This window comes from Corythoichthys intestinalis, chromosome 4 (genome assembly GCF_030265065.1).
Source record: "Corythoichthys intestinalis isolate RoL2023-P3 chromosome 4, ASM3026506v1, whole genome shotgun sequence".
Taxonomy (NCBI): domain Eukaryota; kingdom Metazoa; phylum Chordata; class Actinopteri; order Syngnathiformes; family Syngnathidae; genus Corythoichthys; species Corythoichthys intestinalis.
Genome location: NC_080398.1, coordinates 15,599,222 through 15,614,849, shown reverse-complemented (window position 1 = coordinate 15,614,849; position 15,628 = coordinate 15,599,222). Strand labels below are relative to the sequence as shown.

Below are 15,628 nucleotides of genomic sequence, written 5' to 3'. Positions count from 1 at the left end.
ATAGTAGCATGGCAGCTAGCTGCTACGCATGTAAATAACATATGAGCAGCAGGTGGCCAATGTGCGTACACATTTCTCTTGAATACTTTCAACGTTGTTGCTTCGATAGCGGCCTGTATCAAACGTAGGTCAGTGTACTCCCTTGTTTTAATTATTATCGCAGATTTATATTTGATCATGTAATTGCAACGGCATGTCTCAGCACAAATCAGAAACTCATTCCTTACGTTTCGGCCAAGTGGTGATCGGACCGCCAGGTTCGGGTAAAACCACTTATTGTCAGGCCATGCAGGAGTTCCTAACCCATCTCGGGCGCAAGGTAGTTGTAGTAAACATGGACCCGGCCAATGATAGACTACCCTACAATTGTGCCGTGGATATCTCCGAGTTGGTCACTTTGGATGATGTCATGAGCGGCATGAAGCTGGGGCCCAATGGCGGGCTCCTCTACTGCATGGAGTATGTGGAGGCCAACCTGGACTGGTTGGAAAACAAACTGAAGGAACATCCGAACTCCTACTTCTTGTTTGACTGCCCTGGGCAGGTAGAGCTCTACACACACCAGACTTCAGTGAAAAACATATTCTCGCAGTTGGGAAAGTGGAATTTCAGGGTAAGTGTATTGAGCTAATTTGATACCACTGACGGCGATGAACGTCCAATCCATATAAGCTAATTGGCTGGCATTGACGGCGATAGTGACAGACTTACTTAGGCCATGGCTACACGTATTTCGCAAAAAGAACTTTTTCTACAGTTTGGCCTATCGTCCACACGCAGATGCTTATTTAAACGAGGGTTCTTAAAAACGCCGTCCAAAGAGAAGATATGCGAATTCTGCGTTTGTGGCGCCATCATGTGGACGCTGATAACCGAAGATTAAACTGTGGAAACGTCACTGACTGCGACAAACTTTGTCCCTACGCAGAGCTTAATTTGTAAATCATAAGGTGCCGGAACACAGATTACATATGACAGCGCAGGAATGACAAGACGGGCACAGGTCCCGGAACATACGGAGAAAATGGTGCTGAAAACAACAACACACAAATGCCCACTTGCCATGCTGTGGGAATTACTAGCCTCAATCTCAGATAATATCCATGGTATAAATGTTATGACAACATTTTACAATTATTTAGGCTATACTCTGCACAGCACGGGCAATTGCCCACGTAACCACCAGTGGGACTTACAGTAACGTACAGTCTAATTCAGGGATAGCCAACTCTGGTCCTCGAGGGCCCCGATCCAGCTTGTTTTCCATGTCTCCCTTCTCCAACACACCCTATTCAAATAATCAAGATCGTTATTAGGCTCCTGCAGAGTTTACTGGTGAGCTGATCATTTGATTCAGGTGTTTTAAAGGAGAAAACAAGCTGGATAGGGGCCCTCAAGGACCGGAGTTGGCTACCCCTGGTCTAACTCTGAGATTCCAATAAATACACAAACCCAATCTTTCGTGAGTTTCATCCCCCCGTCTTCTCTGGCTCCAAAGTTCTTACCGCCTTACAAATAGTACAGCTCAAACCCGAATTTCCCATAAGGGTACTGGCCTGTTGCTCCGGCTGTTGATGGTCCACCTGGCTGACTGCTGGCGCTGTAGCTGGCCCCCACTCCGGGTGGCGCTGAACCTGACCAGCTACTGCGACGGTAGTAGCCTACCATCCCAGCTTGGCTGGCTGTCCGTGAACCTGGCTAGCTGCTGTGGTGCTAGCCTCCTGCTGCAACCGGTCCTGCCTATTAGCACGATCGCTGCAGCTGCCCTCATCGCCGGTTGTTGCTTTTCTGACTCGTTTTGACCCATCTTCCTTCTTTTTGAAAAAAGTAACTGCAACTGTGTTTTTGGCATGTTGAAATACCATTTGATCCTGGCTGCTTGCTCCCCAGATGCCGCAAATTTCCAGTTTTTTTTTTTTTTTTCAGTAGGGTGATTTGTTGGTCCCGCTTTTCAGTGCATCAACAAATCTACATAAACAACATGCAATTCTTGGAATTTGTCCTATTATTTTATTTTATACTGTAATGTCCGTAACTATGCACAGTCCCTTTAGGAGACGCTGGGACTGGAGAGCTGTGAGGTAGTAGGAAGCGAGGGGGAGACAGGCGAGAAGCACAAGATAGCGGTCGACTGTGGCGACAGCCTGCTCTTATTTTGTTTATTGTTTTCTTATTGTTGCCACAATAAAGTGTAGAAAGCCATCAACGACTCCTCAGTCTTTCCTCCTATTCGGGGCTATTACAATACATTTTTTAAAAACGTTTTTATATTATTATTCTATACACGAGAGGTGCCAGATCTGCCCAAATACAGTAAGTCCCGGACACAGCGAGGCCAAAATCAAGAGGTGCCGGACCTTGTTCCGGAAGGATCCGGTACAAATTAACCTTTGTCCCTACGTCACAATGAGACCAATGTTTATATTTGGATTAAATTATACAGGTGCTTTTTTGCTGCCATTTATTTAAAAACTTTCAGTACTTCATATTGAAAAACACATGCGAAAGATAGGGGTATTATGGTCAATTATTTTTCACGCATTGTTATGAATTTACTTAAAAATGAATGAATGCAGTTGGCTGTGGAAGCTTTTTTTTTTCTACAAACGTGCTGGTGTGGACGTAATGATTTTTTCCCAACGTAAAAGGGCAGGATCCTTGGTTTAGACCCCCTCCCCATAATTTGTAGTAGAAGGATTAAAAGAGCCACATGATAGGACGTCTATCATCGTCAGTGGCACTGAAAGAGTTAACTGCGAGGATCACTGCCGCCCCTCCCAGATTCAATAGATTGGACATATCGCGTTGCCAGTGTCAGCCAATAAACAACTCAAAACTTGTTCATGCTTTTGTATTTATCTTCAGTTGACGTATTTTTGTTTTTTGTGTTCAGCTAACATGCGTCCATCTTGTGGACTCACACTACTGCGCAGACCCAGCCAAGTTCATCTCTGTACTTTGCACCTCACTGTCCACTATGCTGCATGTGGAGCTCCCTCATGTCAACATCCTCTCCAAGATGGACCTGATTGAGCAGTATGGTAAACTAGGTAGGTTTTTTGTGAAATTACTAAGGACAAAGAAAAATATCAGTGTGCCATGTTCAAGACTACAGTGAAATGTAAGAGATTGAACCAAGGTTAAATAATAATCATCCATCCTATTTGTATAACACTCATCCTTTCTGAGGTGATGGGGCTCATAGGCAAATTTTAGCATCTTAAATGACAAATTATTGCGATCTGGGAGGAAGTAAGAAAACCCACGCTAGCACGTGGACATCATAAAAAATACCACACAGGAAGACTTGCACTTGTATTTAAACCTCAGTAGTTTGATGAACGAGAAACAAAGATGCACTTCATACAGTTTAGCTGTTTTAACGTTCTTAGTAGTCACTTATAAAAAGTTGACTGCTGTAAAAACATTCTACCTTTACTTTGTTAACAGCCCATGAAGGTTGACTGTTTTGACTGTTAATCCACTTCAAGTAACTTCCTATGTGTGTTTTCTTCTTACGTTCTTCATATGTTTACACACATTGTAGCGGCTGAGCTTTTTTAAGTGTTGCAAAAGAAGCCAAAACAAACCACTTAATCCTGAGGCTTTGTAGGCTAGGAAATGTTCTCATTTATAACAACAGAAGTTTTTGCAACTGTTTAGAATGCATATTTAAAACAACAAAAAACTAATTTGTGGTAATCCTTTTACCCTCACCAAAGGTCCCGATCTCTGAGCTTTTGATCGCCACGTTCACTGCGAATGTTGGTCATTCACGGGTGTTTATTATTATTTTTAGTCCAGTTTTGCTATAAATTCCATTGTAGTACTACGATCCAATTCACTGTTTTCTTTCTTGATCAGCATTCAACTTAGATTTCTACACTGAAGTGATGGACCTGACGTATCTTCTCGATCACCTGGCTGCGGATCCCTTCTTCAAAAAATTTCATCACCTAAACCAAAAGCTGGCAGAGGTCGTTCAAGATTACAGCCTTGTTTCGTTCGTGTCCCTAAATGTTCAGGTATTATTATTTATTACTACGGATGTCTCCTGTGGAACATTTGAGCTTTTAAAACAGCTTATTTAAAAACGGAAAGGAATTTTAAATAGAATTCCAAGAAAACATGGTTGGTGAGACTACTACCAATTTTCACAAATACTGTGGGGCAAATAAGTATTTAGTCAACCACTAATTGTGCAAGTTCTCCCACTTGAAAATATTAGAGAGGCCTGTAATTGTCTACATGGGTAAACCTCAACCATGAGAGACAGAATGTGGAAAAAAAACAAAACAAAATCACATTGTTTGATTTGTAAGGAATTTATTTGCAAATCATGGTGGAAAATAAGTATTTGGTCAATACCAAAAGTTCATCTCAATACTTTGTTATGTCCCCTTTGTTGGCAATAACGGAGGCCAAACGTTTTCTGTAACTCTTCACAAGCTTTTCACACACTGTTGCTGGTATTTTGGCCCATTCCTCCATGCAGATCTCCTCTACAGCAATGATGTTTGTGGGCTGTCATTGGGCAACATGGACTTTCAACTCCCTCCACAGATTTTCGATGGGGTTGAGATCTGGAGACTGGCTGGGCCACTCCAGGACTTTGAAATGCTTCTTACGAAGCCACTTTGTTGCCCTGGCTGTGTGTTTGGGATCATTGTCATGCTGAAAGACCCAGCCACGTCTCATCTTCAATGCCCTTGCTGATGGAAGGATTTTTTCACTCAAAATCTCTCGATACATGGCCCCATTCATTCTTCCCTTTACATAGATCAGTCGTCCTGGTCTCTTTGCAGAAAAACAGCTCCAAAGCATGATGTTTCCACCCCCATGCTTCACAGTGGGTTTGGTGTTCTTTGGATGCAATTTAGTATCCTTTCTCCTCCAAACACGAGAACCTGCGTTTCTAACAAAAAGTTCGATTTTGGTTTCATCTGACCATAACACATTCTCCCAGTCCTCTTCTGGATCATCCAAATGCTCTCTAGCGAACCGCAGACGGGCCTGGACGTGTACTGGCTTCAGCAGGGGGACACGTCTGGCAGTGCAGGATTGGAGTCACAGACGGCGCATTGTGTTACTGATTGTAGCCTTTGTTACTGTGGTCCCAGCTCTTTGTTGATCATTCACAAGGTCCCCTCGTGTGGTTCTGGGATTTTTTCTCACCGTTCTCGTTATCATTTTGACGCCACGGAGTGAGATCTCGCATGGAACCCCAGATCGAGGGAGATTATCAGTGGTCTTGTATGTCTTCCATTTTCTAATAATTGCTCCCACAATTGATTTCTTTACACCAAGCGTTTTACCTATTGCAGATTCAGTCTTCCCAGCCTGGTGCAGGTCTACAATTTTGGTCTTGGCCATAATGGAGTTTGGAGTGTGACTGAGTGGACAGGTGTCTTTTATACCGATAATGAGTTAAAACAGGTGCCATTAATACAGGTAACGAGTGGAGCCTCGTTAGACCTCGTTAGAAGAAGTTAGACCTCTTTGACAGCCAGAAATCTTGCTTGTTTGTCGGTGACCAAATACTTATTTTCCACTCTAATTTTGAAATAAATTCTTTAAAAATCAAACAATGTGATTTTCCGTTTTTTTTCCCACATTCTGTCTTTCATTGTTGAGGTTTACCCATGTTGACAATTACAGGCCTTTGTAATCTTTTCAAGTAGGAGAACTTGCACAATTGTCGGTTGACTAAATACTTATTTGCCCTACTGTATATACATTTATACAACCTTTGTGAGGATAAGCGGTTTGGAAAATGGATGAATATACATTTATAGATTACTCACAAAGTCAAGCCCTAAATCATTCCTCCCTCAAATGGTTTAAGGAACTATCTTGCATTTGTTTTTATATTTTTCTTCCACCACAAAAAGGTATAGCTGATTTTTTAAAAAAACTTTATGGCTGTAACTGACGCATTTAATGGCGATACGGTACATTATCGACTCTTTGGACACTAATATATAGTTAGCCCAGGAATCAGTGGCGAAAAAGTGTTGGCTCCACGGACAACAATTCTGAGTTCTACAGAGAGCAATTCTTGATTCCGCAGTTTGGAAGTTGTTTTTGGGCGAGCATTAAAAAAACAACTTAAAATAACTAGTTAAAATGAATGCAAGAATGATTTAAGAATTCTCTAATGACATGATTTTCAATACCAAAACACTGCGAAGTATTGTGGTTGCAAATGAACTGATATCAAATGTGGTCTATTTCACTCTTGGGCACGTTTATTTGCATTATTTATATAGTGAAAAACTTTTAATCAAACAATGGGTTTGAGGCAAAAGTGAAATTGAAGGAAAATTATTACAAAATGCAAGCTATCTACTTGATCAACATTTTTCTTATTTTAAACACAACAAGAAAAATGTTTTGGGTATAATTTTGCTCTTTCAGAAGCACAGAGCATCCGTAAGGCTTACAATGAAAGTAAGCACCCACTGACTCATTAATATTAGCTGCTATTGTCAGAGCTACAACTGAGCTCTATTGGATAATGTCAGCTGCTCATAACACTTTACGGATGACACCCGTATTTTTCGGACCATAAGTCGCAGTCTTTTTCATAGTTTGGCTATGGCGGTGCGACTTATACTCTGGAGCGACTTATGTGTGAAATTATTAACACATTATTATATCATTTCACATGTTATGTTGGTGTTTTGGAGTGACACTGACGGTCTGGTAAACTTGTTAGCATGTTCTTTAAGCTATAGTTATCTGAATAACTCTTAATAGCTATGTTACATTAACATACTGGCCACGTTTGCATTTTGTTGTTCATGCATCATGTATCATTATCATACTGTACACTTATTCAGCATGTTGTTCTCTATTTTATTTTTATTTTGAATTGCCTTTCAAGATGACATATCTGTTCTATGTGTTGGATTTTATCAAGTAAATTCCCCCCCAAAATGCGACTTATACTCCGGTGCGACTTATGTTTTTTTTCCTCTTCATTGCGCATTTTTGGTCTGTTGCGACTAGGGCTGCAGCTGTCGAATATTTTAGTAATCGAGTAATCGACTGAAAATCTTATCGATTAACTGAGTAATCTGATAAAACATAATTTTTTTAGGTAAAGAGCAATTATAAATATACATGATAAAAGACATTTCATCTAATATTGAACCATTTTCAGTCAATCAATGTCTTTATTTTTTATGTACATTTTTGAAAACAGCCAACAATTGCCTCTCAATGTGACTAGAATAAAAATAACCCAATTCACTGCTTTCACTCCAAAAACTTTATATCTTACATATATATTATAAATATATATATTTCTTACCTAAAAATGCCATTACGCTTGATAACACACATCACTTAAAAGTTAAGTGTCTTTCCCACGTGTTTCAATTGAATTTCCATTTGTGTCGAGCCATTTTTAAATTCTAGTTAAGTTTTAAGTTAGTCTAAACTGTAAGTCCTGATAGGATTTTGAGTTTTTGCAGTGGTCAAAACAAATGTAACATATCAGCGTATAATATGGCGGGGATATTTGCACGCGTTCCTGAATGCACCGCGGGACGTGCGGGGGTGAGGGAAGTGCGGGAGAGCGAAAGATGTGCCTTCCTGTTGTTGTTGTCGTTCCACAAGTTCGCAAAAAAGAAATAATTGCAACCTAACAAAGCGGGTGACTCTTTGTCAACGTTACAGTATGATACCTGCTGTATTGGAGCACATTAGGGACCATGGAGCACATTAGGGACCAGTGCTACTTGGTGTTTTATCCAGCAATGACTACTGAGCTAAAATTGACAGTTAGCTTTATCATATTTTCATTATACACCCTCATCACTCTACAGCGCTATGTTTTCACAGATTAAATAAAGCCTGTATGTAAGACATGTTAGCCACGCATCGACAGTGGTCTTAATAGAAACCTAGCCCTCCGCAGGGCTAACATTACGTGAGCGAGTGACCGTAACGTTAATCTTATTTATTAGCGCTGAGAATTGTACTGCTTTAAGATGGCGGCTGTTTACTAACACCACTGACTCTGTCGTTTCGCATCTAGTTCAACATACATGTGATATCTATGAGACGCATCAGATGCTACCTGTTACCACCGTAACATCATGCGGGCTAGTTTTTAGCAACGTCGGCGTAGTTTGGAGCGGCTGTCGGCTGCAGAAAGGTTTTTTATATTTTTTTGCTTTTTCCTCTACGCACGTGATGTCAGCGCATTGTCACGCATTAAAAGTAGTCCGGGCAAAACATGATGCTTAGAGCTGGCAAAATTAAACGATTCCTCGAGGTGAATAAAATTACACTGATCAGTTTTTAAACTCGAGTTACTCGAGTTCCTCGAGTATTCGTTTCAGCTTTAGTTGCGACTTGTACTCAGGTGTGACTTATAGTCCGAAAAATACGGTACTTCTGAGCAGAGATGGTCACAAAGAGAGATCTTCAGAAGTGCATCTACCTGCATCTGTTGTAAGTCTGTACATCGGTTGTGGTCTTTTTGTGTTTGTGTTGCGGCTATTTGCATTTGTGTTTTTTTTTTTGTTTGTCTTTTGGTATTTGCAGTTTGCTTGACTCTTAGTTAAGTGAGGCTGCAGCATTAATTAAAAAAAAAAAAGTGATCTTTCCATAACAAGGGCCCAGTTGCTGGTACTATTTTATTGTGACATTTAGTGGCAAGAATGAAAACTACAGGTAAAATGAATTATACTGCCCCTCGCCCTGTATTCCGCAGACCGTTTTGATTTTGGCAGAAGGCGTTGAAATCTGCGGTAAATTCCTCGATCGTGAAATCATGGATTCCTGTGGGGACTACTTAACCACTCTATTTATCGATCCAGATCGATGAATTGTCAGTCGTGTAAATCGCTGATTTCATTATAATACGATATTTGATGATGCTAAAATGTCTGCAACGATTTGTTTCATGAGCCTTTGATTGATATTGATCTGGATCGTTATACCCCTGTTAGAACATAGTCATTTATTCTCCAGAAAGTGTCTGGAGTATATAAATTATTTAAAATAATTGAAATTTATATTTTCATTCTGCTGTGTTTTGTCACCATCTTGTCATTCCCACACAAAAAAATTACTGTAATAAGTTTTTGGGGAAATATACATAGATAAGAATGCTGTATTAGTAACACCATTCTTTCAATTATTTACATTAAATTGTAAAAAATGTTTTTTTTAAATACACTAACATTTTCGTGTAAAAATGACAAACACTAGTGTATAATATTTAGTTGACAGTGCTGAGATGTTTTGCATTAGTTAGGCTGCTTTAATGAACAATTGTTACCATGGTATCCTATGTTAATCAGCTCTAACTTGAAAAACACAAAAGAAACCTAAGTTGAGCTTTGAGTGTGAAGCCGATCCGGCTACCAAGGTAACAGTCTCTCACAGCTGTCCATCATTCTCACGTATCAGTCTGTAATATTCTCATCTAATGGCTGCAAAAAGTTGAGATAATTGTGCATTGTGAACACAGGACAAAGAGAGCATGATGCAGGTGTTGCGGGCCGTAGACAAGGCCAATGGCTGCTGCTTTGGAGACCTGGAGGAGAGGAATCTTCAGGCCATGATGTCAGCCGCCGTGGGGGCAGACTTCCAGTTCGGCTCGTATCCTTTTCTAGCAGCTTTGGTGACTCAGTGCTGACTCATGTTGTTTAATGAACCCCCACCATTTACCGGACTTGGCTGAAAAGATGACGTTCATTCTTACCTCATTGGCTGCCATTGACTGCAAGCGATGTCCAATCCATTTGGACATCCAATGGAGACGTTTAAATTCACAGCATAGCAATGAATTGGCGGTTATAAAACTATATCCGGAGGTGGGTAGAGTAGCCAAAAATTTTACTCAAGTAAGAGTAGCGTAACTTCAAAATAATATTACTCAAGTAAATGTAGTCACACAAAAATGTACTACAGTACAAGTACAAACATATCTGGTGAAAAGAATCCTCAAGTAATGAGTAGCATTGTAAGTAACTGGTTCTTTTTGTGATATATATTTTTTTTAACAATGGGACACATAAGCCAAAGGAAAAAAAATTTAAATTTCCGGCGAAAGAAAGAAATTTACAGAAATGAAGCATTATTCGTCCAAAGAGAATGAGTACCCTCGAGTGGAGAAAATTGTTCCAAGTTTGAATAATGAATCGTTCATTCATAGATACTGTTATGAAATTAAAAGAATCATATCTCCGGTTTTCCATGTTCAATCGATGCCAAATAAAAACCGGGAGAGAGGTTTAAATCCATGCTTTAAAGTCATGTTGACGGCAGCGCTCTATGTCAAATACTTCATTTTTTCGGGGCTTTAAAGATGCCACGTGATTGAACAGGCCGGCGTGATCATTCAACGGCAAGCTTGCCTCAGATTGGTGTAATGAAGTCATGTGATTAATGTTGCGACATCTCGGCAGAAGTCATATTGCTAGAGCTACTGTTGGCATCGCTGGCAAAAAAATAATTAATATGTAGAATAAAGAGGAAACATGTAACGACTCTTGTATAGCCCAAAGTAGCTGAGTAAGAATAATGTTATTTCTTCCAAAATCTAGTCAAGCAAAGTATGGCTTAGAACATAGTACTAAAACCACTCTTAGAAGTACATTTCTCTCAAAAGATACTCAAGTAAATGTAACAGAGTACATTACATGTAACGCGTTACTACCCACCTCTGAATATATCAGATAATAAGTCTAAATCCCATATAGTTCAAACTCAAAACCTATATACAACTCAGTTTTACAAAAGAGATTAATAACTCAAAAATCAAAACTCTTCAAAAGTGCTGGTGCTAACTTTGACAGATGACTCCGTTGTAAATGACAATCATGTATTTTGTATTAGACCAAGCCCTGCTAGTACCCTCTCGAGAAATGCTCTGTTTAAAAATATTACACAATGCTCTTTTAATATCATTCGTTTCTAAACCGAAATGGTTTGCCTAGCCTTCTAGTTGATTTACAGCAGCTTAAAAATGCAACAGTTCTGAAAATACATGTGAATACTAGATCGGATCCAATACTATGGCCAAATCTGAAACTTCAAAAATAGCCGCATTGGGCGCTGATACCAATACTGAGTATCGGATCAAGACCACACTGATTCTGACGGAATTGTCATCCTATACCCTAAATATTTTACATAGCAAATCATCAAATACAATGATATAAGATTACAGTATTTTTGGACTGTAAGCCACTATTTTTCCCCTCATTTTGAATCCTGCGCCTTATTTTTAATTTATTTGGGTTAATAGTTAACACTTTGACAGCGGCGTCATAAGACCGTCATAATTATGACATGACACTATCGTAGGCATTTATGTCACGAACTCCATATATATCCATCTTTGATCTTTTATATCCGTTCAAAAGTGAGATAGTCTGCCGGATAACACTAGATGACATGTTATAAGCATTAAGTGATGCTCATGACAATGTCATGTCATAGTTATGATTGTCTAATGAGTCTTATGACGCCACTGTCAAATAAAGTGTTACCAAATACAATAACTTGCAATTAATGAAACAAATGGAAGAGTAACTGAAGAAATAATTAACACAGAACATGAATTTTGATTGTTCTGTAGTGCTGCAATGCATGCTAGGAGGCATGTTGGATGACAATAGTGTTGACAGCTGGTGGCAGCAGAGGTTGACTGTCTCCCCCAAGGGACCAGTGATGGCCAAATGAAGCTTCTTGAAGCAATGAAGCTTCTTGAAGCTTTGCAGCCAATTGGTTCAAAGCTTCATGGTGGTTCATTTGGTCTTATGACAGTCGTATGATGCTGCTGTCAAATAAAGTGTTACCGGTTAATATCTTTTAGTGTAAATATCCCATAATAGTGGTGTCCAAACTATTCCACATAGGGCCGCAGTGGGTGCTGGATTTCATTCCTACAAAACAAGACGACATTTTTTCACCAATCTGGTGTCTCACAAGTGTAATCAGTTGATTGCAGTTAGGTGCTGTTTGTTTTAGCACAAACTTCATTGGTTAAACTGTCTGTGCTCGATTGGTAGGAACAAAAACCAGGACCCACAGCGGCCCTTGAGGACAGGTTTGGACACCTATGCCATAGTAAAATGAGGACAGCTGTGGCTTATAGTCCAGTGCGGCTTATCTATGAACAAATGCTGTTTTCGTGCCAAATTTGGTGGGTGGCGGCTTATAGTCAGGTGCGCCTTATAGTGCGAAAATTACAGTAACTGTTTAAGTATTTGGTCATTTATTACAGTGATAAATATGTAGAAGAAACCGTGTGAAGCTGAAATGTCCTCCAATTTTGGAATGACCCATTCACATTGCCCCCACCTTTAATGGCACTGAAAGCGTTAACTTGAGTCCAATGGTGGTCGTGAGCTAAAATGTTTAAATAAACGGTGCAAAGTATCAACGTTTGCCTTGACAGCTGACTCTCCAGCACACTTGGAGTTCAAGAGCGGTACTTCGAAACTAGTGGAAAGACTGTGGAGGAAGAGATGATGGACCTTTGAATCAAGGAAATGTGTAGGGGTGCCTGAACACTACCTCTTAAGTTTACCTCAACTCAATACTGAATCTCCATGAAAGCAACTCAGGCACATGGGAAGGACATGTCTTTTGTTTTTCTCGGAATGAAAACACATTCAAGAAATTATGTTAAATCCGTGCACTAGGATGGCTGATGAGAGCGTGTCCTTTTGGATTGTATGCGCGCTTTCCTCCAGCGGGTGGCAGCCGCCGTGCTCCCAAACGGTTGAGTCTGGCTGCTCTCCGAGAAGCTGCTCCAGCTTTTCCCTGCAGCCAGAGCAGAAAAAAAAATAAGTCAGGCGGGGAGAGGAAGCCACATTAAATCTGTGTTTCTGCACAACTGGCCCTGTGTCTGCTCTATGGGATGGAAGACCCTCTCTCTCTGTTCAAACTCTCTCTTTCCACCACTGCTGTTGTAATCTCATTTTCACACCCCCTCCTTCAAATACTTTGACATTTCACACACTCACCCTCTGCACAAAGTAGTAAAAATAGTGTCAGGCAAACACTTTTTATGCTTCATCAAAGTGGAGCTAAATGTATTCCTGAAATGACACCGCAAGGTGGTGAGCGTGGAGTTTCGTTTCCATGCATTGAGGGGGTGTGTCAGGCACATTGTTAAATTGTTCTGATGTTTGCACATGTGATCAAGTATGCCTCCTGCCATGCCCCCACTCTTCCTTAAGCCCCCTATCGGATGATGTGTGTTTTTTATAAGGGAGAGTTGTGAAGTTAAAAAATGATTTTTTTAAACAAAATAAAAATACAGAAGAGTTTGATAATGGCTTGTGTATTTCCATTTGTTTAATCAGCAACTAGCAGCCCACTGCACACGCACACACACTTCTCATCACACCCCTCCCCTGCTGCTTTCTGCGTTTCATGGATACCACAGTCTTTGCTTTCACCGAGGACAAGAAGGCAAACGACAAAAATGGTCTGTTTTTCAGTACTTTTTGAAACAAGCTTGCACTAACACCCCCCTCAATTCCTCTCACCCAGGCTGCTAGATAAGGTCTGGCTGACTGCTGGTTCAATGTTATTGGGTTGAGAGAGGGAGAGCTGCAGCCTTGCCTGCTCCCATCCCCCACACTGCACAGCACTGAGAGACAGAGGGGAGGAGGGAATGAAGAGGGAATGTGCATTGCTAGTCTCTATTGCTGCAAGGCTTCCTCCTTCTGCTGTGTGGGTTGTATTTATATAGCATGAAAAACAATGCTTTTAAAAGCAGGAATTCATCTATATTCACGTGGTGACAGGAAATACAGTATTTATATCTACACATTCTGTAAGAAGATTCCACTGATTAGACAATTTCAACAACGATTTGTAATCAAGTTGAATACAAAGTGAACATTAACTCATTGGCTGCCATTGGCTACGACAGACGTCCAATCCATTTTGAATGGGAGGGTTGACAGCGATAATGCTTCAAGTCGAGTGGATTGGACGTCTATAACCGTCAATGGCACTGAATCGTGATCATTCACTGCCAACCATCCAAGTTCAAATGGATTGGATGCCTGTCGCTGTCAATAATAGTGAGTTAGGCGTCATCTCGTTTAATGTACATTCACGCTGCTATAATGTACTACTGTAGTAGGAATAGACAATAAGGACGTCGGAAATCCGGTTCATCTTCTGTTGCAGGGTGCGATCCGTTCCGCGTTTTGCACTACGCCGCTCGGCTCAGTAAAATGGCTGTATCTAACGAAGCCTCGTGTTGGTTGGGCTCTCTCCCTGCCTCTACCCGGGCTCAGTAACACAACTCCCACAACAATTTCTCTCGTTTTTTACGCATTGTATGGAGCGCCCTTCGTTTCTCTAACCCACTCACGGAACCAAGGGGTGGCAGCCGGATTCGGTCCGGTTCGCGGGTGGGGATGAATCGGCGCCGGGATAAATGGTTCTAAACAATTATTCATGTTCCATGCTAGCTTTTGATTGTGACTGACTCGCCGAGAGAGGGAGAGAGGTGGGGGGTATATCATGGCCGCTCAGGTCGCCAGTCTGAACACAAGCCCGCCGTCTGAGCTGAAAAAGCCGGATCGAGAGCCCAAGGAGGACACGGTACCGGGGGACAAGCAGTCGGACAAGAAGCAGCCCGGGTTGGACGGCGAATCGCCGGGTCGGGGGGATCTGCAGGACGGCGCCGACGCTGGAAATGCAGGAGGAGGAGGGGAGCCCGAGATGAAGAACGGGAATGGGAACCCGCCCAGAGCTAACAATAATAACCAGAATGACACCGTCGGACCGGAGGGAAACAACCACCCGGGTATGGTGCACCACCACAACCCCGCTTTCCCTCCACCATCGTACGGATACAGTCAGCACTACAGTCGGGCCCCTTTTCATCAACATGGCGGACAACAAAGCCCTGGCATGGCAGCTGCTGCGGGTCCGGTCGTTCAGCCGGGCAACATCATGGACCCTTATCAACCCAACTCGCATGACTTTTCGAACCACCAGTTCAACAATTACAGCCCGTTCCCCAACAGGACTCCGTATCCGGGCCAAGCGTACGCTATGAACTCGCCTCGCACTAGCCAAGCGCCGACTGCTGGGGGGCAGCCAGCTAAGCAGCAAGCACCAGCGGGAGGACCCGCGGTCATGGCTGGATCTTATAACCAGAGATATAATATCGGAAACCCTCAACCTACATCCACACCGACTCTTAATAAACTGCTCACGTCGCCGAGCTCGACACGGGCTTATTCCAACTACCCTTCGAACGACTACACCAGCCAAGAGGGAGCTAGCAAGGGAGCAGCAGACATGGGCGCTAGCGCTCAGTATGGAGGCAGCAATCCGGCTTGGCAACAAAGAAGCCATCACCCGTCGCCTATGAGCCCGGGAAGTGGCGGGCAACCGCTCGCTCGAAGCCAGGTAAAATTAAATTTCAACACCCTGCAACCGTTTTTTCCCCACGTCTCCCTCCGTTCTCCTAACTAAGTGTCAACGTAGTAGGCCAGCCATTGTCTGCTACACTAGTTCGCTAAGACTCTAAAATGGCTGCCTCTCGTGTGTTTTTCCCCTCATAGCAGTCCCTTAAATGATAGTTATTTCAGTCACTTTGAGCGATAGAAACGGTCAGGAGAGCGCG

At 41.8% G+C, this 15,628-nt stretch overlaps 2 protein-coding genes across 8 annotated transcripts in view; both read left to right on the top strand.

The window, feature by feature from the left end:
• On the top strand, positions 1-13,293 carry gpn2 (GPN-loop GTPase 2). Its single transcript, XM_057834251.1, has 5 exons — positions 1-613; positions 2,894-3,050; positions 3,865-4,025; positions 9,488-9,618; positions 12,437-13,293. The coding sequence occupies exons 1-5, from the start codon at positions 194-196 to the stop codon at positions 12,507-12,509; spliced, it is 942 nt and encodes a 313-aa protein (XP_057690234.1). The 5' UTR covers positions 1-193; the 3' UTR covers positions 12,510-13,293.
• Positions 13,294-14,176: 883 nt separating this feature from the next.
• Positions 14,177-15,628, top strand: part of arid1aa (AT-rich interaction domain 1Aa) — a 36,891-nt gene continuing 35,439 nt past the window's right edge. For 4 of the 7 annotated variants that reach the window (XM_057834250.1, XM_057834247.1, XM_057834246.1 and 1 more), the window contains exon 1: positions 14,177-15,411. In XM_057834250.1, coding sequence (XP_057690233.1) covers positions 14,515-15,411 — 897 coding nt within the window. In that variant the 5' untranslated portion in view covers positions 14,177-14,514. The remainder of the gene's footprint in view (positions 15,412-15,628) is intronic. The other 3 variants (XM_057834249.1, XM_057834245.1, XM_057834243.1) reach the window with 1 other exon arrangement.

Bases quoted from the DNA above. Each gene is read 5' to 3' on its own strand.
- gpn2 (XM_057834251.1), top strand. From the start codon at position 194: ATGTCTCAGCACAAATCAGAAACTCATTCCTTACGTTTCGGCCAAGTG. The intron at 614-2,893 runs GTAAGTGTATTG...TTTTGTGTTCAG, and splicing joins TGGGAAAGTGGAATTTCAGG to CTAACATGCGTCCATCTTGT. The intron at 9,619-12,436 runs GTATCCTTTTCT...CTGACTCTCCAG, and splicing joins GCAGACTTCCAGTTCGGCTC to CACACTTGGAGTTCAAGAGC.